The sequence below is a fragment of the Halichondria panicea genome, chromosome 6, assembly GCF_963675165.1.
Source record: "Halichondria panicea chromosome 6, odHalPani1.1, whole genome shotgun sequence".
Taxonomy (NCBI): Eukaryota; Metazoa; Porifera; class Demospongiae; order Suberitida; family Halichondriidae; genus Halichondria; species Halichondria panicea.
In genome coordinates, this window is record NC_087382.1 from 3,931,268 (window position 1) to 3,952,070 (window position 20,803).

Sequence of the window (20,803 nt, forward strand, 5' to 3'; positions counted from 1 at the left end):
ACTAAAAACCTGGCAGGTTTGTTTGTATAATACAGTTCAGCAGGTGAGCCATTATATTATGCTTCTCACTGAAGGGGCCTAGCCTCGAGACCAGGCCGATTAAAATACTTTACTAAAGGGGGCCACCCTACCTATATATATATATATATATATAGGTTCTAGAGAATGCATGGATAATCTCAGCTTATTAAATATGAACAATCGATTAACAGCAGCCGGTAATGACAGAATAACAATGATCGAAAATGAAACTTGAAAAAATATGCAATAGTGTTCGATAGTGTTGCTAAGTGCTTGTTTCACTTGATTGACTGCCTTGCTTGAGTACCCTCTGGTACGGTAGATGTGGGTCCATAGTCGTAGCTTGAAGTGACTGGTAGATGTGAGGAATATTTGGGAGTGAGGATTGTCTCTTTAGTTCAATTTCTTGTTGGATGCCATAAGTGCAAAACCCAGAATCATCTTGACTACTGATGCCATCGATGCAATTCACACGTTCTGGAGATGCTAGTAGCAATTTTGGACTTGTTGAGTTAGCGTGTAGCCTCTGCATATACATAGGATCTCTTTCGTAGTCTCCACAATATTTTGAACGATTTGCCGAGTCTTTCTGTAGCAGTAAAGATTGCACAAATGCAGGGGGCTTACCGTGAGTGCACCCGCTATTCACTACATCCCCTACAGCTGAATGCCCTGGGGGCTCGGGGCTTAATACGTACTGAGGATCGTCGAAAACGTCTGAGGCACTGCTCATGCTTGAATCTGAGGAGAGGGATTCCGTTCGAATATAAAGATCTGGAGAGTGACTGGGTGTTAGATGTGCAGTAGCATGTTCATTTCGAGACTCAATGGGGTGGTCTGAGAATTGAAAACGATGTATTCGTGGTCTGTTCAGCGAGGGTGAATTTTCGAGGATTTGGTACAAGTGCGGTGGTCCAATTAATCTGTCGTATGCCAGATCATTGATTGAGTCTGTGGTAAATGGTACAACTGGAGAATCTCCTGTAGATTCGGAAGCTGATAACTGCGATGCAGATTGTACACTCTCCTTCTCCAGAACGTGATACGGATGTTCTGGTATAGTTTCCAAACGTGAAATTCGATGCTCTTGAGGGAAATCAAGTGTTCCAGAAATCTCTGTTAAAGCCGAATGAATTCCAGGACTTTCTAAAGTGTGATAGGGTGGGCTGTCAGGTGGCGTTGAGAAGCTACTAGTTTCAGAGAACACCCCGGAGTGTTCCCTCACTCGAACTGGTGGTAAACCTCTCTCTAAAATGTCATAGTTTTGTGATCGCCTAGCTACGAAGTTTGCTGGCCTCGTGTTTTCTGGTAGTAGAATTGGAAGGTCGTACGGATTCTCGTATTCTGAGATTCTGTACGGATCTACTGCCCTTTCGATACTGGAATGGAAGGCCATGAATCGGGGATGGGGGTGGGGCAACGGTGGCGGATTACTGGGTTGAGGATAGCTGCTGTGTAAATGATGAAGTCTTTCATTGTTCATTATCAGTGCTGGACCTATTTCGGCATAATCTCCAGATAAATCTCTCCTTTGCGTTCCATTGAGGGATGATTGGGTCGACTCCGGTTGATACGGGGTGTTAGGGGGACTGGAAATCTTCGGAATGGATACCAGACCAAAATCAGTCCTGCAAAAATGATTCATTTCCTAATAATTATAGTGAACAGAATAATGAATTGCAGTCACGTACACATCATTGCTTATAATTTTATGACCATTTAGCACATAAAATTAGGAACTTGTAATTGAGTTTTCTATGGGGGGTGGAGGGGGAAGAGTAGACTATTCAAGTGGTCTCATGGTGATATTTGCTGTTGCTTCAAAATAATTAGCTATAGATCGATAGTTAATGCAGACTAGTAATTCTCAAGTGCATAGGTTAACGGCACACACCGGGCGCATTAGATTCTGGCCACTTTGACCATAATTCAATTAGCAGAAGTTCCACAATATGAGAGGGGAGGTTGGTTATCACGACTAATATCTTTGTTGCTAGGCTGCATAACGAGCTGTTGTTATAACTGGGAATCCAGCGGAAATCGGCTGCCTATTTGGATTATGCATCATGCAAACAACGAAGGATCCATAAGTTACAATATTATGTTATATAATTATACTTTCTAGCTAATATGCAGTTGACAAGCTTCCTTTTACATTGTCCGTGGTCAAGCTTAGTTACCTACTTGATACATTTCGAGACATTAATCACTAAGCGACCAGTACGTCTAAAATGAGCTTACTATATGGATGCAGCTATTCAGATTCTATTAGCTGCTTTTGTTTATCCACATAATCAAATCAGGCAGGTGCCATTGTTAGCGTGCTAGCAATGCTTCCAATATACACAAGAAAACGAATACCAAGTAGGTGTACATGCAGGTATACAAGCCAAATAGGATTATGAATTATGGGCCAGCTTTATCAGGACTAAAGTGACAGACTTGATTTCTAATCAGCTAAGCCTTTGATGTGGTGGAGATATCGGCACAGCTGGGACTCTACTACTCCTCTATTGTTGCTTTTGAAAGGTTTCACAGTTTAAAGTGATCGATATACATTGCCAATTTTTGCTCTCGTAATAGTGAAAGAGGAGCAGGTATTAGAGGGGAGGGGGCAAATGTCTTACATGCTCTAGTTTCGAATATTCCTATTGCTTAATTAATAATAACGGGAGGATATACAATTTAAAAATACAATTAGAATACTTACTGGTTTGAGAGGTGGTCGAATGCAACAACGTCCTTATTGTCCAATCCTGTAGGTAGGTACAATAATTATGTAATCAAGCAAGGATACACGTTTGAAGAAACAATCTATTCATATAGAAGGAGCATGGCGATTTGTAGCCAATTTGTTGATGCACAATAGGGTACTAGATCATGTGCACGGATAATAAATGAACTGTATCAAAACCCATTTGCACATTGTCGCTCTAAGTAGCTAAACATTTTCATGAGAATGAGCGCTATTTGCACCACATAGTTTCTGCTCCATTGAATACATTTCACTAAGAATGCAATAATAAGTTATTGTTCACATCATTATTAATGCAGACTATAACACTGCTACACAGACACAGACACGTTGCGCATTGAAACTCTAGCTCTTATTGGACACCCTGAAGATAGAGCAACTGAGATATGAAGGCCAGACTTTTATCAGTAGAAACAGTTTGTGTGATCAGGAGTACATGAATTCCTGTTTGTATAAAGCAACCTCTCAACAAAGGCCACCTCTTACAGGGTTCCATGTACTTTTAATTATCAACTGCAAGTATAATACGGTACTCACCATTTGCATTCACGTCCTGACATCGTCTACGACAGAGGAGCGCAATTACCATACCCAGTGCAACACAGACAATCCCAAGGAATCCGACAAGCCCCAGAACAACATAGAGAATAAATTGTGACTCACTGACACCCACAGGGCCGGGGGATGTGTGGGTGGTGAAATCAGTCGATACAACGGTTGAGGTGGTTTCTTGGTTAGTGACGAATAGTAGAGTTTGTGAGGGTGTAGGGTGTGGTGAAGTCTCAGGGAGTGTAGGGTGGGGTGTAGTCTCAAGGGGTGTGGTCTGTGGTAGAGTGGTGAGGGGTGGGGCTTGAGTGGTCGTACCACTAGATATCCGAATGATTGAAGCACAAGTGGTAGTAGAACGACGCAATATATTGTCGCACGCAATGGGAAAGTAATTATCTTCGTCAAACAGTTGAAATACATCACTTGACGTGAGTGAACTGTCCGGTACAACTCCTTGGCACCAGTAAGAGCCCATATCTTCAGCTACATTCAAGTCACGAACAGTCAATTGTACACCAGTATTGCCATTATTTCTATGAGGTGTGAGTGTGTATTTTGTAGAGTTCATTAGAAGTGTCGCATTTGTTTGTGAGTTAGAGGAAGAAAAGTACCATCTTATTTCAATCACATCTTCTCCGACAATTTCACAGTCCAGTTGCAACAAACGTCTGTTATAGGGACTGCATACTGAATCTGCAGGGGGTTGCTGAGTATACAGGTAGTCATCCGGGCACACTGGAAGGGAGGAGAAGGAAGGTAAGCTCAATTAAAAAGAGGACATTATGCAGTGCACAAGTGACTATTATAGTAGGCAACTGAATAAATAGACTTGGTATGAACCAGGTACGTATATCTATTGTGATGTAAGTTCTGTAGAAAACACCTGGGGACATCTAATTTAAAATACACTATAGATAGTAATCTGATCTCTATTGACTCTGAAGGAGAACAAAAGTTTCTCTATTCATATGCATTGACCATTGCGTTAACACCTAATACAAGATAGCACAATATTAACATCTGTTGCATATGATTAATGCTAGAAAAAGTTATACAAACTGATGAGTGGTGACTGACTGAATGATGAGAAACAATGATAAGATTAAACCAGCATGGGTACTCAATTATAATACAGGGTTCATTAATAATCAGCTAAAGTTTTAATCAGCTAAAGTTTTAATCAACAATGGCTGAACTCTTATTTAGCACGCAGACTGGTAGACTGCTTAGCTTGCACCCCATATACTAAAATATTCTGTGCCTCAGGCAGTTATAAAACAGTGCATGGTTGTATCAGAGTAGAGGGCATCAGTGGCGGATCCAGACAGGTTCCATGGGTTCCATGGAACCCCCCCCCCCTTCACACAAAGAAAACACTGGAGATCAACTTACAACTCAGCTTGTGATCTGTAGTTACTAGGCTGATTTCATGCAATTCATATGTGGGCAGGGCTCTCTAATAATGCGCATGCTCATTGCTTATGACTTTTTTTACTGTTTTGGAACCTCCCTCTCAACATTCCTGGATCCACCACTGGGCATGCATATAGCTATTGTATACCAGCTCTAATGCTTGGAGTGCATGAGTATTGTGTCTAATATAATATAGCTATCCCCTCTCAGCATATAATGCATGTCTCTACATGCACCATGCAGTACACAACGGAAACAACACTTCTCAATGATCGAGTACTAAACCGAGCTTCAAAAGACAGTGTTTTAAAGTTTTACCTTGAAATCCATTACAACTAGATCACTGAAGTGCCGGCTAAACCCTCGCCGGTTTTACGTCTCACATATATAGACTTTTGTACAAATAATGTGAAAAACATGGAACCTAACCCTATTAAACTAGGCTATCCATGCTGTAAACGTAGTGCTATAATGGCAGCCAAGTAAGAAGACTTAGAATACATGCACAAAGAAACCAGACCGGGTTACTATAAAACCTGGGGTCACCGACGTACCTCGGACTACAATAACCTGAGACCACTCAAGCGCCTCGGAATAATAATATCATCTTATTATAGTGCCATGGAGAATACATAACTGGTTAATAACTGGTTAATAACCGGTTCTAACTGAGAATATGGTAACCAATGTAACCAGTGTATTGACCAATTTTTGCTTGGTAATGTCTGCAGTTGAATTAGCAGTGGTTAATTTGCAAGACAAATTCCACAATGGAAGACATATAGGTGGACTACACACATGTCTTAACACATGCATGCATCTCTTTGGTCAATGCTCAAGGTCATCCTTGTGGAGGAGCCCAGTCCTGCTAAAACCATTGCTGTATTTGTGCATTTTTTTTAATCGACTAAACAGTACAATTAATATTATCCGCACAATTATGTTTAAGCTTCCGACTCCACAGAATTCAGAAGCATGGAGCTAGATATATTATACCACACACAAATGTACTCAACAAGAACTTACTTGGGTTCTCTCCAGTTGCAATTCCCATCAGCAAAAACAATCCAGTTGCAAATAGCAGAAGAGGATAAATCCATACCACCATGGTTGTTGTGTATTTACTACTGGTGGGGTGTGCAGAGGATAATTATGATGAGGACTTGCATCAAGGGCAGAACTTGTCTTGCAATTTCTTTCAAGCTTGATCTAGTAGACACATGGCATGCAGAGAGACAACTAAAGCCGGGCAGTGCACATTTCATTTACATAGTGCAAGTGGACTTGCCAGACAGTGGAAGGAAAATGGGATGTATTATTGTGACGTTGATTCAGCCCTGCCCCTCTTTCCTGCATGAGAATTAATTGTGGTTGACAAAATGGCTGGTAGTGGTCGCAGTCGACTGTCCATGTTCGAACTGATACAAGATGGGATTCTCACACCGGGAGAGAAGCTACTCACTTTTGATTACATGGTGAGGTTCTTCTTTATTATCTGAGAGTTGTTATATTATTGTATACCATACATGCTGAGCTTTGTTTGTCAATAGTTAATTTTAGTGGGTGTGTCAGGTGCAAATGTATTGTCCTAATTAATAATAATAATAATAATAATTATTATAATTATTCATTAGGACATACTAGGTTATTAATGTCCATAAAAGTACAGATTTGAATACAGTTAGAACAATTTTTTCCCCACCAAACTGTGTACACTGATATATAACAAGCTGTAATAACAAGATTTAATGCTTGCCCAATTATGCACGCACACGCCCGCACGCCCGCACGCACGCATGTGTTTACTATAAGGACAGTTATTTGCATTACTCAGATTCTCGTAATGCCCACACAAGTTGATCTAGTGATACATGTTACAAAATAAGCTGCTAAGAATTAATACTGTCTACAGAACATGACCCCCTCACACACACACACATGCACGCACACAAACACACACACTTTTTTTTTTTTTTTTTTTTTTTTTCTTTATAATGTTTGATGCAGAGGAAGCATACAGGATATGACAAGGTAGCTAAATGAAGCTAATAATGAAGTCAGTCCATAACCAAAAAGTAAAGGTGCAGGTGCAGGTGTACTTAAGTGAAAAAAAGAAAAAAGGAAAAAAAAAATTTTTAACTTATTGCTATAATTTTGACAGGGATAATTTAAAAGCAGATGGGCTAGGGCTACTGATAACATTTAGGGGAAGGGAGTTCCAAATGGGGATTACGCTTACAAAAAAGGAATGTCTATGGGCTAGGGTTTTAACATATGGTTTAAAAATAATTTGATTATGAGGGTGACGGGGGGAAGGGCGAGGATGGAGGGTGAAAACATTGGGAGATATTATAGATAAATTATTAAGTATATTAAAGCAGACTTTCAGTTTTTGGTTTTTCCTTCGAGATGACAGAGGTTTCCAGTTTAAGGAGGCAAGCAGGTCAGGGTATTCTGCCCTCCACTGCTTCGTTACAATTTTCCCTGCAAATTTTTGGACGCTTTCCAGTTTTTTTATATCTGTGTGGTGATGAGGGTCCCAGACTGCACCGCAATAGTCTAACTTAGGCAGAACAGCCGTGCGGTAGATCTGGTTCCTGATCTGAGGTGGTGATTTATGGAACTTGCGATGGATGAAGCCAAGATGTTGTTTGGCCTTCTTGCAGGTGTTGTGTATGTGACATGCCCATTTTAGATCATTATTGATAGTAACACCAAGGTACTTTACAGTATCACATGGGGAGATCCAATGGTTGTTTATATCTATATTCATTGGGATAGTGCGTGTAGAGCGAGTTATTGTAAGCAGTTTGGTCTTGGAGTGGTTTGCTGTGAGGCCGTGAGATTGCATCCAGGAGTTTATTTCATTGACGTCTCCCTGTAGGTCCTGAGTTTCAATTGTCGAGTTTATGGGCTTGTAGAGAAGGATATCGTCTGCGTATAGAATGAGTTTGGCATTGGTGGACAGGTTGATGTTAGCAATTGAGTTCATGAAAATGTTGAATAATAGCGGTCCTAAGATTGACCCTTGTGGGACACCTGAGGTCACTGCAACAGGGTCTGACATAGTTCCCTCCAGGACTACCCTTTGCTCTCTGTTGGTAAGATAGTCTTTTATCCAATGCAGTAGGTTGCCACAAATGCCTACGGCTTGGAGAGAGGATATGATCTGTGGGTGGGGTACTGAGTCAAATGCTTTCTTGACGTCAAAGAACACAGTTGCCACTTGGTGATCATTTTCTAGAAGTTTGTGCCAGTCGTTAGTGACAGATAGGAGGGCTTCTTGAGTTGAAGATTTTGGTCTGAAGCCAAACTGGCAGTTTGACAGGAGCTTGTTTGAGTATAAGAACTTTGAGATTCTCTTGTGTACAATCCTTTCCAGAGCTACACACACACACACACACACACACACACACACACACACACACACACACACACACACACACACATACACACACACACACACACACACACACACACACACACACACACACACACACACACACACACACACACACACACACACACACACTCACACACACACACACACACACACACACACACACACAGGGTCACAGATGCGAGGCAGACCTTCTCCCCGACGGCCTGATCCAGTGGGAAGGCTCCACCTACTCATCTCCGTATGCCTGGGCCTCACAATGCAAGAACCTCGTCAACCCTGATCATAAATCTGGCATTGGATGGGGACATGTAAATGGCTCGTTATTTTCATGTACTAGCTCAGCTAGGCTCGTAGCTTTAATAAAGCTTGTAGCTATAGTTCAGCTAATTCATTTATAATGTAGTTTTCATGTACTAGCTCACTAAGGCAATCAGCACGTTGCCGTGGGAGATATGACAGCTAGCTCGTTGAGTTTACAAGGAGTACAAGAACTCGTTAAATTGTTAGTAACTTGCACTGGCTACACTGTTTGTGTTGCTTGCACGTTCCCTAGCAAATAGACACAACAATAATGTCGAACTGAAATCACTTTCACAAGTAAAATAATTATATACAATTTGAAAGACAAATTCCACAGTTGTTTTGCCCTCTACCTCATAATTTGTTTTTGCTGCCTTCCACATTGATGATTGTTAATTTTTAGTGAGAACCACTTAATATTTGCCCACCCCCCTTCTCTCACAGATTCGCTACAGAGGCATCAAGTTGAGCCAGTATAAGAGCGTGTATCTGAAGAGACATCGACTAACTTCTGCTGATGTACAGGTACGTATACTGCTAATACTTGTTCTTAAGTATTATAAATGTTTGATTCCTTTTCTTTTTCCATTCAACTATTGTAGGATATAATTAGTTGATTTGTTACTACCACCAAGAGTTTATGATAGAGAGAGAGTATCGAACGTAGGCATACTGTGTATCAGATGTATGCGGAGAGTAATGTGACTTCCTGTATCTGTCACAAGCTTGGAGTTTGCACACTGACCAATCCAAGCGTGGGTGATCTAATCTATCAACCCGTCCAAGTGTGGGTGATGTAATCTACTTTCTTGATAGATGACATTACCCACACTTGGATTGGTCAGTGTGCAAATTCCAAGCTTGTGACAGATACAGGAAGTCACGTTACTCTCCGCATACATCTGATGTACAGTATGCCTACGTTCGATACTCTCTTCTCTATTATATACTCTTGTTACTACGTATATACCGTATATAGTAGGTATATATTTCGAGGGTATAAACTTTCGCGGACTGATTTTTAGAAGCGCTGCTCCTTGCTTAAATGAACAGTACTGAAAATTACTCATTTCTTTATGCTTTTTCAATGTAGCTCCACCGTGGCTCAGCCATCCTTGTGCGGAATGTTACTATATAATTGTTGCCTAGTTGCAAATTGTAATTCCTAATTCTAGACGGGATAGCTTCCTAAGTAAAGTGGTCTCTTTGTACTCTTAACCTGATTAACTTTACCAGTCCTTTTGCCACTCACACAACCCCCGTCCCTCTTGGCCCTCTCTTACCTGCTGCCATTGTTTGCACGGACTTTTGTGCAGTTCAAAGGTTATAATTATAACACTGACTGTTAAGCAATGGAAGCAAGCTCCGGCTCAAGTAATTTTCCGGTAAAGCAACTGGTTACCCTCTGGAATCTTATCTAAGTGCTCATAATCAGATACAATTATGGGTTTATGTTTTCTATGGTAACTATCCACGAACAAGCATGCATGGTGCCGTGATGCTTTTGTTTGTATAAACATTTTTGTTGTCCCTGGAGATTTATTTCCCCAGCCCTTTAGACAATGGTAGCCATGCTTGGAGCTTCCAGGCAGCTTATAGTAATGGTGATTGTTGTGTGGGATGTGATTGGGGGTAGCCTTGGTTCCGGTGTTTACCTGCATATATGTTTGCTCATGACGCTGAGACAATAGATGCATTCATATACAATCTGAGCTCACACATCTCACACATATCACACACACTCACAGGACTCATTCTCCGCTCCTGACACACCCTCCCCAACTACGGACAAACAGCTGGTCAAGAAGCGCAGACGAAGGTATTGTATATAATTATTATCAGTAAACACGTTTTATGGTTTTGTACAGCCATATAATTATCACTAATGGATAATACCTAGTTACATAGCACCAACCAATTGTTTACTTATACTTTCGCTATATAAGAGGCATTGAGGTCTGAGATGTGCGCGTGAGAAGCACTATTATCTGCTCAGCCTGAGGCTATTTTAGACACCTGCTACCACAATCATTTTCAGCGGAGCTTCTCAATGATTATGTGTGGCTCTTTCGAGATATTGTTGATTGATTGAGATTGTCTTGATTTTAGTGGGTTAGTTTCTATGTGTGTTTCTACTTGTGGACGCAAGTGTCCTGATTAATATGAGGTGTCTTTAGATTCAACTGTGCTTGAACTACCCGCGCACACACACACCCACACATACCCACACACACACACACACACACACACACACACAGGAAGCAAGATGGTGAAACAAGCTCCCAACAAGGTAAACTACAAATATAAGTATTCTTCCCCAAAATACCAAAACTATTTTCACCCATTCAACAATTTCTTTGTGGTAATTTTGCACTCTTAGTGATCCATTGAGCTGCTTCATATCAGTGGAGTTGAATAAGGCCATCTAGTGTATGGCTCTTTGTTGGATCTATTCATAACCTATCTAGTTCCCCATTCAGTTAATCTGTAGTTTACATAGTCCTATTGTATGCTGCCCATTAAATAGCCTGAGGCTTTGCCAGAGGCTTTGCCAGAGTTGATAAGATGTTGCATCAGGCCTTTTTTGTGGTTCAACTTGCACAATAGGCTGTATAGTACAGTACTCATACACTGTACTTATGCTTTCAGCAGATATCTTTTTGCATCTGCATGTGCTCATACATTATTATTTCACTTTGTTGCTAAAGTTGCTTGAGTAATGTCTTAGCTTGTCTTCGCTAGTGCTCCTTGTTGTTTGCGTTATAAGTAAGAAGCTATGGTTCCTGGTAATCATGTATACATGTGTACACCAATTGATTAAGTTCCAGTTCCTATGGGAAAGGGCATTCTTTTGCGTGTGGTGTGGTAAGAAAGTAGTGTGGTGTGGTAAGAAAGTAGTGTGGTGTGGTAAGAAAGTAGCTCTGAAGAGAGCGCTGAGTAATATCAGATCTGGAAGGGTAGTATAGTTACCACCATTATAGGATATTGACATCCCAATTGGAAGTGACCATCTCTTTATTGCCTAGCTACAAGTGATTTATGTGTGAGCAGTGCTTCCTTATTGGCTATAGTTACAAGTGTATGATCTTGCTTGCTACGATTAGCAGTTAGGGGTTCCTTATTGGCTATAGTGGTAACCATTGTGAGTGTGTGTGATGTGTGTGGGGGGAATTGCGGTATAGCCGCTTATCTAAGTGTAAATTCAATTAGTTACCGCTAGAGATGAATAATACTTGTCACAGTCAAAGCAGGCTGTTGTTCCCTTGACCTTTTAGAACAATGTCACATTAATTTTGCTCAACTACAGACGTACATATACCCATGCATTTTTCTCCTTAAAATTTCCTTTTAGTTTCGAGGTTTCTTGAAGATAATATGGGTGGAAGTGGAAGTGGAATCAAGATTAGCCCGTAAACAAGCGTACCTGCCATACAAGTGCGATGCATAGTAGGGATTTAATACATGCCCTCGGCTATTATGGTCAATACACTTGTCTGCACTGTACAACTGTATACAATACTCGTATGTATCCCCATATAAGGTAATGTACGGCGGCACGTATTACACAAGTTACAAGTGTGAAATTGTCGTCAAAATGAATTGTTGTCAAATCAGAGTACACAGAACAGTTGTGCTATCATGATTTACAAAGTTGGTTCTGAATAACAAAAAGACCATGCAATAATTTTTCGGCTAAATTAATTATATCACCTGCTGTAATTATCATTGTGTGCTCAGTTTGATTTTAGAGTTTGTGTAGGGTCATTTAAATTCAAAGAAAAGTCATGTGATTTTCTGCCGACAGTGTGTAACCATAGTTACAATAGGTGGAGTGTGTGAGAGGGTTAGGTACCCCCCGGCCCCATCCCCTGTAACCTGCATGTGCTTGGATTGCACACACTAACTAAAAATGGAGTAGCAGTAGTTCAGCAATGGGTACTAGTAATTGCTCTATTGTAGACTAATCTTTGAGAGTCAAAGCACTCAAAGCATTCTCGCAGAACCATTTTATGGGTGTGCAGTTGTTCTCCTCATGTGTGGTAATTTACTATGGCTCTATCTCCATGGCAACAGTCTAGAATGTGCTTCAATTCTCACTGTCCTGTCTATAACCTTATCATTTATGATCTCCACATCACACCACACAATAAAGTCAAAACAGTGGGTGGGTGTGTGTTAGCATATGGATTAGCCTCCCCATGAGAGAGCTGTGCAGTATTGGATCTTTATACCAGTATACTTTTAACCAGTATAAAGTGTATAGTTAATAAAAAATATAGTTGTATAATTGTATAGTTGTATATATAGTGTATAACTGTATAATTGTATACATTCCACTTAGTAGAAAGCTGTATATTTGGTATAACTGTATAATTATACCACTTTATATTGATGTTATACATTGCGTATAACTATACAGTATAGTTGTTCAAAGTTTGCGACAAATCTTAAGTTTCTCTCATTGTTTCTAGTATGATTATGCCACTCAGTTTCTGGGTATTTTTAGTATCATTTACTACTATAGTATATATGGAGTGCTGAAATCGTTTGCAGTCTTTTGACTTGGCTGAATAGCTACTGTCTCTGCAAGTTTCCGTATATCTCTCCATGCACACACATTTCCTCCGTAAAACATTATGATGCGTGTCCAACCTCCTCTGCCCTAACTCTATCCCTATCCCTAACCCCTCCTAAACCTAACTATTACACACCCCTACCCTAACCTCAAGTAATCATTACAGTTATACATTTCACCAATTATAATTATATTGTATATAGTATATAACTGTGTATAATTGTTCAACATTCATTGTATTATTTGTGTATAATTATACAGTTATACAACACATTCAGAATGAAAACAAAAAATTAATATTTTTTTACTATATTATTATTATGTCAGCACCACTATACAGTTATACCTATTATTGTATATTTGATGGTATAAATTCTCAGCACCACTATACAGTTATACAATATAGTGGTTGTATAGTTGTGTATAGCTGTATAAAGATCCAATCCTGCACCCTTATGCCCCATGACTAATAATAATTTATCAATAATGTTCATCTGCAGATTCAGTCGCTGGCGGACATGGGTTGCCTAGCAACCAAGTTGTACAAGTGGGCAACGGAGGAGGTCAGAGTTCAGTGGGGATGGTGGTCCAGCAACCAGTGCAGACAGTAACACCAGAGTGAGTTAGTGACTGTTTGCACACTGTCTTACCTGTAGATCTGGGCTATATATTTGCATCGATGTTCTGGGCTGATATTTGCATTGATGTTATGCAAATTAATAGAACGATTTACCTAACTATAATTTATACTGAAAGAGTGAGTGCACTGCCTAAAAGGTTATCACAAGACTCTATAATTATAATGACTCCTGCATGCTGGAAGCAAGCATAATGAAAATTCTAGCAAGTCAGTGCATGACTGAAACCTGGCCTGTATGACTCTTCTCATCTCAGCTGCTTTGAAAACCATCTCTGTGTCTTGTCTGAGCTGTATCAGCCGGTAGCACATAGAGAGCATGTGCAACCTCACTTCACGTAGAAGTGGGTAAAGGATCATGAGTTCCAAAAGCAAATATCGGCTACACTCTTTCTGCATGTAATTAAACCTTTGTGAAATTTCTTTTTGTTTCGTACATGCAGGTCATACATTGCAAGCGCCCCTGTGTTGTCAATAACAACAAGCTCCACCCCCGAGTTGCTGCAGTGTACACCGTTTGAGACTCTTGGATTACAGCAGCCGTTTGAAGTGAGAGTCTCCTCCAATGCCCTCATGATGATGGTGAGTGTTTGATAGTGTTCAGTTAGTATCAGGAGATATTCAGTTGGTTTTGAGGGATGTTTAATACCATTTGAAGTGCCCAGGTAACCAGGTTGCAGTCTTATCTGTCGAATCAGACCAGCAGCTTCAATTATTACTGTATGACATGCACGCTATGTACTTTATTGTGTGACAGGCAGCACTGACCTCCCTCACACACACACACACACACATACCCACCCACACACACACAGGACTTTCATGCTCACCTCAATGTAAACGAGGTGATGGGATATCTGGGTGGAGCCTATCACAGTGACACTAAATGTAGGTGTTAATTAAAGCAAGTCATGTGGTAATCAATGCAAGATCTCTCCTGTACAGGTCTGGAAGCACTGCAAGTGTTTCCGTGTCGATGTGATATCAACGATTTGGAGGAGACTGCAAAGAGAGAAAAAGAAGTGAGCAAGCACATTAATGCAAATTTTAAGTATGATGACCCTTACCAATTATCTTGTTTTACCTTTTGCCTTTTTTATTTTTTATTGGGATGATCTTTACCTATTATTCGTTTCCCAGATTCAGGAACAGATGTTGAGCCGAGGTCTGGAGTTGGTTGGTTGGTACCACAGTCATCCCGTTTCCCTACCTAATCCCTCCCACAACGATATCCTCTCTCAGCGCATGTACCAGTACAAGATGATGACGTCAGGGGGAGAGGAGCCGTGTGTGGGGGTTGTCGTTGGTGAGGATGTGTGGGTGGTTGTTAGTGAGGGTGTGGAGGGTGTGTGAGGGTGATTGTTAGTGAGGGTGTGTGGGTGTGTATGTTGTTAATGAGGGTCGTTAACTGTAGTGATACTGTCATTCTTGTAACTATTACCTACTGCCCAGGTATTCATTATAATACATGTACTGCATTGAATCATTAATAATAGTGTCATACTGTAACTGATGATCCATGCCTTTATTATGGTACAAGCATAATTATGTACTAATGTACAGGGCACAGTTGCATCTTTGTATTAACTCTGTCATACTATAGTGAATTTGTCTCTTCACCCACCGTCTCTGTGCAGGTCCTAACCACGGTGGTAAGAGAGAGGGAGAGGTGTCCTTGTTTGAGATGTTCTGGGTGCTCATGGTCCAGGGGGACGACCTCAGGGTATGTTAATAATTATGTCTGTATGTATGTATGTATGTATGCAACCCGTGCGTGTCCGCATGATTAAAGCTAGGTTTTTGCTTAGGACTGATACTTATGTTGAGTACCCATAATTGAGATTGGAATGGTGTGTAAGTAAGCTTTATACACCAAGAGCAAAATAATTATTGGCCCCACTTTTACTGTTTTTGAGTCAAAAGGGCGTATCAACTCACAAAGTATGACTGTGAATACTGTCAACTAGGACAAAAACAGTAAAATTGGGGCCAAGATTTTGCTACATAGTATGATATTGTGAATCCATCCTGGGTGTCCTCATTCCATCTTCTCAAAAAGCCATCAATGGCACAATAGAATGTATTTATCATTATACAAACGTGTAGCCCTGCACACATTCAAATGTGTATACTGATCAATGGTCAAAGATTACCGAAATAATGATCATGCTGTCTCCCTAGAAACGAAATTCATTCACACTTTTATTATGACCTGACGGACTGCCTATGTATACTGATGTGTTGTACCCATGTGCCTGCAGGCGTCCCCAATGAAACTGAGCTACTCCACCCAGTGGGAGCAATACCTTACTCAGGAGATAGTGGACGAAATGGTGGGTGGAGCTTGTTGCTACTGGATACCTAGCTGTGTGTATATGCAGAACATGCAGTCAATATTCATAGCGTTTTTAGTACCGTATAGCGCAAAATGTTCGAGGCACTTATATTTCGTGGATTTTGCCTCTAAAAGCATTTCGTTGCACAATTTTCGTAGAATAACTACTTACCGGAAGCTACGCCTTTAAATCTTTGCACGTTATAGCAGATAATTCTAATTAAAGAACAATTTTTATGAACTTAATTTTCGTGTAGGATTGCTAACCCACGAAATCTGCGAGATTAAGCCCCTTGAAAATTTCGCGCTATACGGCATGTAGAGTGTGGGATACGTGCACTTGTACTTCCTGAGCTGTACGTAATAAAGCAAAAACAATGTGTTATTGAATGTCCACTGCTTTGTGGGGTGTTAATCAATCCAAGTGTACATGTTACCTTTAATTAGGTCTGTGATATGTACTGATAGTTGAGTGTACCCCAATTAAGGGGGTGCTCCTGCTAGCTGGACCCATTGCCATATACCCCTCTGACACCATGTATCAGTCTTCTTGTAGTTAGATAATTATTTTTGTTGTTATAAGGACTCTAATGCTCCTGCATATATAGGAGATTGGCTAGTGCACATTATATACACTGCGTTTTACATTGTTATGGTCAGGTGTGTATTCATACAGTACACATCAGGGTGTCATACAGCAGGGGAGGAAAGGGGGAATATCCCCCCCCCCCCCGGCTCAAATTCCCTGCCCCTGAACATTTCCAGGGGAACATGCCCCTGGGTTCCCTTAGCCAGCGACACACTCTGCGTGCCTTATTCCCCCCATGTAAGTATAACACCCTGCATATGCATATACTTACACTGACAAGTACACTATATATTGGTGGCGGATCTTATTAGTAAACCCATGCACTGCCATAATTATAATTTGATTTTGTACCATGATGTGTTCTGACACTGAGGAATATCCATTGAAACTCTCAGGATACTCCAGGGTACACAAAAAATGGTCAGCCTAAAGCCCTCCCTCCACCTCTCTTTTAAAGAATACTACCCTGACAACAATTGTGGAAAGCACAAAAATTTTTCAGTATCCACTACCCACCCTCATTGTAAATGTGGTTTGTCAAGTGCAAGTGCATAATGCACCAGAGGAGGTACCACATCCGCGTGTCATCCACACACACATTCTTGAACTTTGACCTAAGGAATGTGTGTGTAAACATTTCCTTTAATTGACACGCGGATGTCGTACCTCCTCTGCATATGCACGGCACAGATCAAAGAGTGTTTACTACTACTCATGCCAGTTGTAAATGGGTTGGATAACAGTTTCTAATTGCAATTAGAAACTGTTATCCAACGTATAGGTGTTCATAGTACAAGCTACCTGTACCGTGGACATCTGCGTGGACATCTGCGTGTGTATTGTTCTGCGTGTGTATTGTTCGTATGAACCTCGTGCAGTTGTATGTATTCCCTCGGGGAATACATACAACTGCCCTGTTACACCCTTGATATCCATGGTACAATACTGACTGATACATGTACTTTCCCATTACAGAATGCACTGGTGGCCTACTACAACACCAAACAAGCTACTCCCGAAATGAAGGCCGTCTGGAAGGAGAACATATTCTTTGTCAATAAGTTAAAGGTCAGTTATGCATGGTATCTTATTTACTGTAGCTCTATATATGAACACTGTTGACTGTACTTCATACATACATGTAGGTGTCATAGAATACATTTTCTGGTCAATTAACGTGGTATTACAAGATTGTACAAGTTTACAGGTTTTACATTGCTGTGCCTTACTTTTCTTGGAAGACATATATAATTATAATTATATAGGTGTAGTCTCATGCATGTCCTTCTTGTCAGTGATAGTAATTATTACAATTACCACCCTTTCATATCAATTATCATAGCCCCACAGTGAGCAACATAATATCTTGACTATAAAATGAACGAGCATCCAATATTCTACATGTATAGTACTCAGACAAGTGAATATAAGTGCAAGCACAGAGTGAGTATTTTCTACTTTGTGTGGGTGCTACTACTTAGTGTAGTGACCTGCATACCTATAAGTGACATATTTTCGCGGGTATTAATTTCTGCATGCTATCTCTGTGAATGAGAGTAAAATCACAAATACTTATACTCGCAGATAATAATGAATACTACTTGCGAGTAATTAGATTAATTTCATGAGCAGAATTTAATACCAGCAAAATGAGTTAAACAGTCAAAAAATAATTATGTGTCACCTTATAATTATGGTAGTATGCAAATCAATGTACTGATGACTTTGCATTCTTTCTTTCTCCCTTCTCTCAGAAATCGTTGGGGGAAGTGCGGCCACGATTCCCTGGGGAGAACTTTGGTGACTCTTTTCTGACTTATATTGACCAATTAATGATGCCCAAATGATCAATCAATGTTCAATTCAACTTTCATAAGTGTGACGACTCTTGTATTCATGAAGTGCATGTATTTTACTATATACAATAATGCTACCGTGACGATTAATATTAAACAGCTGAGCCTCACGACACTAAGGTGGTTTCTGCATAAACTAAATCGTTAATTTGGTTTTGTCCCCGTTTAATTCATTTGCAGTCTCATGATAACTTGCAGGGTTCGAACCTTCGGGACCCTTAAGCTTGACATTATTCTGATGTTGCGGACTAAGCACTTTGAAAAAGAGGATCGATGATATTACAATTGCGATTGTGATCGTGATTGCTTCCAAAACAGCCAATACAATTGTAGCATGATCTGAAATAAGACAATAGACTCACTTCCTATTGATGTATGTGCACAAAGAATTAGCCCCTGCTCAGTGTAATTATAATAATAGACTCACATACTTATATATATGTAGCATGCAATAAGTTTTGACTTACAATAATAATTATCTCCAGGGGGGCAGATCCCTCCTATAGCTATGCCCATCGTAGCTATATAATAAATGAAGGTGCCAGTAATTAATTCACGTAGGGCATGCAGTATATTGTACAATGACTCACTGTAATCAATGTAGGTGCTTGTGGGTCTTATTAATGTGGGGCCTGTATCTGTCAGGTCTTGAAAAGGTATATATATATTATTATCAATTCAAGGCAGCCATTATAATTATTGATATTGCATGGTGCAATGACTCTGACACTATAATCAATGGAGTTGTATGCTTGTATGTCTGGGGCCTGTATCTGCTTATTAAGGCATGCATGCAGACATTAATTATTGGTTGCAGGTGCAATGACTCACTATAATGAATGGTGCTTGTGGGGACTGTATCTGTCACATCTATATAATTGGGAAGGTATCAAGGAAATCATAATTATTGATTAGTGCACTGACTTTCAGGAGCTGCTTCAACACCAACATATATAATAGCTCTGGAGGCATCCACACAGTCTTCAGGGACAGTAATAACAGTACCATCCATTCTTGTAGCCAAGCAAATAATCGACAGATTATGGTGCTCCGGCATAACATTTAAAATTAATACTTCAATTTTTTCGTTATTTCTACGGAAGTGAATGTGCTCATCGTAACGATGCCAAACGTTACCAGTTTCTGTTTGAAATCTGACACACCGTTCGCTATTAGGTGGGTAGAAAGCAATTTTTGCTCTGTTAAACATATTTTGGTTTGTATTCTCTGGCACAGTACACTCTGCGTAAGCATCCATACCAGGTGTCAGAGTGATAGCTGGCCTCAAGCATCTTTCATAACCTGTAGCCATAATACATTATTTGATGCATACACTGCATGAATATCTGCAGAGGGTTTTCTCGACTCTTTTCACTTTATTGAAGGAAAATATTTGGTATAGAAGTGCATGCTTATTATAAATTTACTATTTAGCAGTAAATTACATGTATATATACATGTGCATGCATATAGGCTAATACACTAGACTTACATGATGTCATATTGCTTGAAAAAGAACAATTCGTCTCGGTGAAACTCTCAGCTTGTGCGAAACTAGAATTGTCTGATGCAGGTAGTGGTACTGTGTCAGTACAATTTATAATCTGAGAGTTTACCGTCCCCGAAAAGAGGACCTGAAAAGAAGCCGAGACATGGTAATATCGTTATAATTACATATAGTTATTCTAAGTTTAAATAGTTGCAACTGGCTTACCAGTGCACTGAGTGCTAGCAATAGATACAATTTCATGTACACAGCCATGATGATTCACATGCACAGTGACAGCCACAGCATGCAGATCAACTTGTGCTAACTTGACTCTAGAAGTAAGATTATACATCTAGGTATGGTGTAATGTGGAACTGCACATTCCACAGATTTTATCTACTCTCGAATTCCAGCCTCTTTGCAAGACAAATTTGGGAGGGCGTGGCCAGACTAGTGACAGAGGTGTGTGCTGGCTGAACACCCATGCGCGCACAGAAATAAAATTATAAAAGTACCTAGCCTAGGCTAAAAAGTACCGTACTGGCAATTGCATGTGAATCTCAAATTTAAGATCTTTATTCTTAAGTATGCATGGAGTAATGGCCTTGGCTCAGCTTTTTGTGATAACATCTGTGTGTGGAGCTGCTTTTGGATCATGTGAGTTCAAGTCTTCACTAATTCATGTATATCGTATAGTTAGCATAATTATAATTATAGTTTTATATACCTGAAGGATCTTAATAACTAAATACCTTGTATTTTAGACGTATATATATATCTGTTATATTAACTTCATGCAGGCATCACTTCAGGTCCGCAAACTGCAATCGGATATGCCGGGCAGAGATTAACGTATAGCTGTGAGTCTTCTTGCGGGGAG

The 20,803-nt window shown here is 40.1% G+C and overlaps 3 protein-coding genes across 6 annotated transcripts; 1 reads left to right on the forward strand and 2 right to left on the reverse strand.

Annotated features, from left to right (window-relative positions):
• Nucleotides 1–184: 184 nt before the first annotated feature.
• On the reverse strand, nt 185–6,065 carry LOC135337474 (uncharacterized). Its single transcript, XM_064533405.1, has 4 exons — nt 5,765–6,065; nt 3,314–4,060; nt 2,732–2,777; nt 185–1,649 (listed from the first exon to the last, which is right to left on the reverse strand). Exons 1-4 carry the CDS (start codon nt 5,844–5,846, stop codon nt 287–289), a joined length of 2,238 nt encoding a protein of 745 aa, XP_064389475.1. The 5' UTR covers nt 5,847–6,065; the 3' UTR covers nt 185–286.
• Nucleotides 6,054–18,468, forward strand: LOC135337475 (MPN domain-containing protein-like). Of its 2 annotated transcripts, XM_064533407.1 has the most exons (14): nt 6,054–6,213; nt 8,309–8,449; nt 8,886–8,966; nt 10,190–10,260; nt 10,700–10,731; nt 13,518–13,635; nt 14,098–14,236; nt 14,470–14,542; nt 14,600–14,676; nt 14,795–14,960; nt 15,292–15,377; nt 15,916–15,987; nt 17,554–17,646; nt 18,333–18,468. In XM_064533407.1, the coding sequence occupies exons 1-14, from the start codon at nt 6,118–6,120 to the stop codon at nt 18,423–18,425; spliced, it is 1,338 nt and encodes a 445-aa protein (XP_064389477.1). In that variant the 5' UTR covers nt 6,054–6,117; the 3' UTR covers nt 18,426–18,468. The 2 variants fall into 2 exon arrangements, with proteins under 2 accessions (XP_064389477.1, XP_064389476.1); XM_064533406.1 differs by lacking the exons at nt 17,554–17,646; nt 18,333–18,468 and adding an exon at nt 16,666–17,118.
• Nucleotides 18,430–20,300, reverse strand: LOC135337476 (uncharacterized). Of its 3 annotated transcripts, none has more exons than XR_010395144.1 (7): nt 20,149–20,300; nt 19,927–20,068; nt 19,359–19,736; nt 19,266–19,304; nt 19,025–19,081; nt 18,902–18,955; nt 18,430–18,799 (listed from the first exon to the last, which is right to left on the reverse strand). XR_010395144.1 is itself a non-coding variant. In XM_064533408.1 (7 exons), exons 1-7 carry the CDS (start codon nt 20,194–20,196, stop codon nt 18,571–18,573), a joined length of 921 nt encoding a protein of 306 aa, XP_064389478.1. In that variant the 5' UTR covers nt 20,197–20,300; the 3' UTR covers nt 18,430–18,570. The 3 variants fall into 3 exon arrangements, 2 of the variants coding, with proteins under 2 accessions (XP_064389478.1, XP_064389479.1); XM_064533408.1 differs by having other exon boundaries at nt 18,430–18,773; XM_064533409.1 differs by lacking the exon at nt 19,025–19,081 and having other exon boundaries at nt 18,430–18,773.
• Nucleotides 20,301–20,803: the final 503 nt, after the last annotated feature.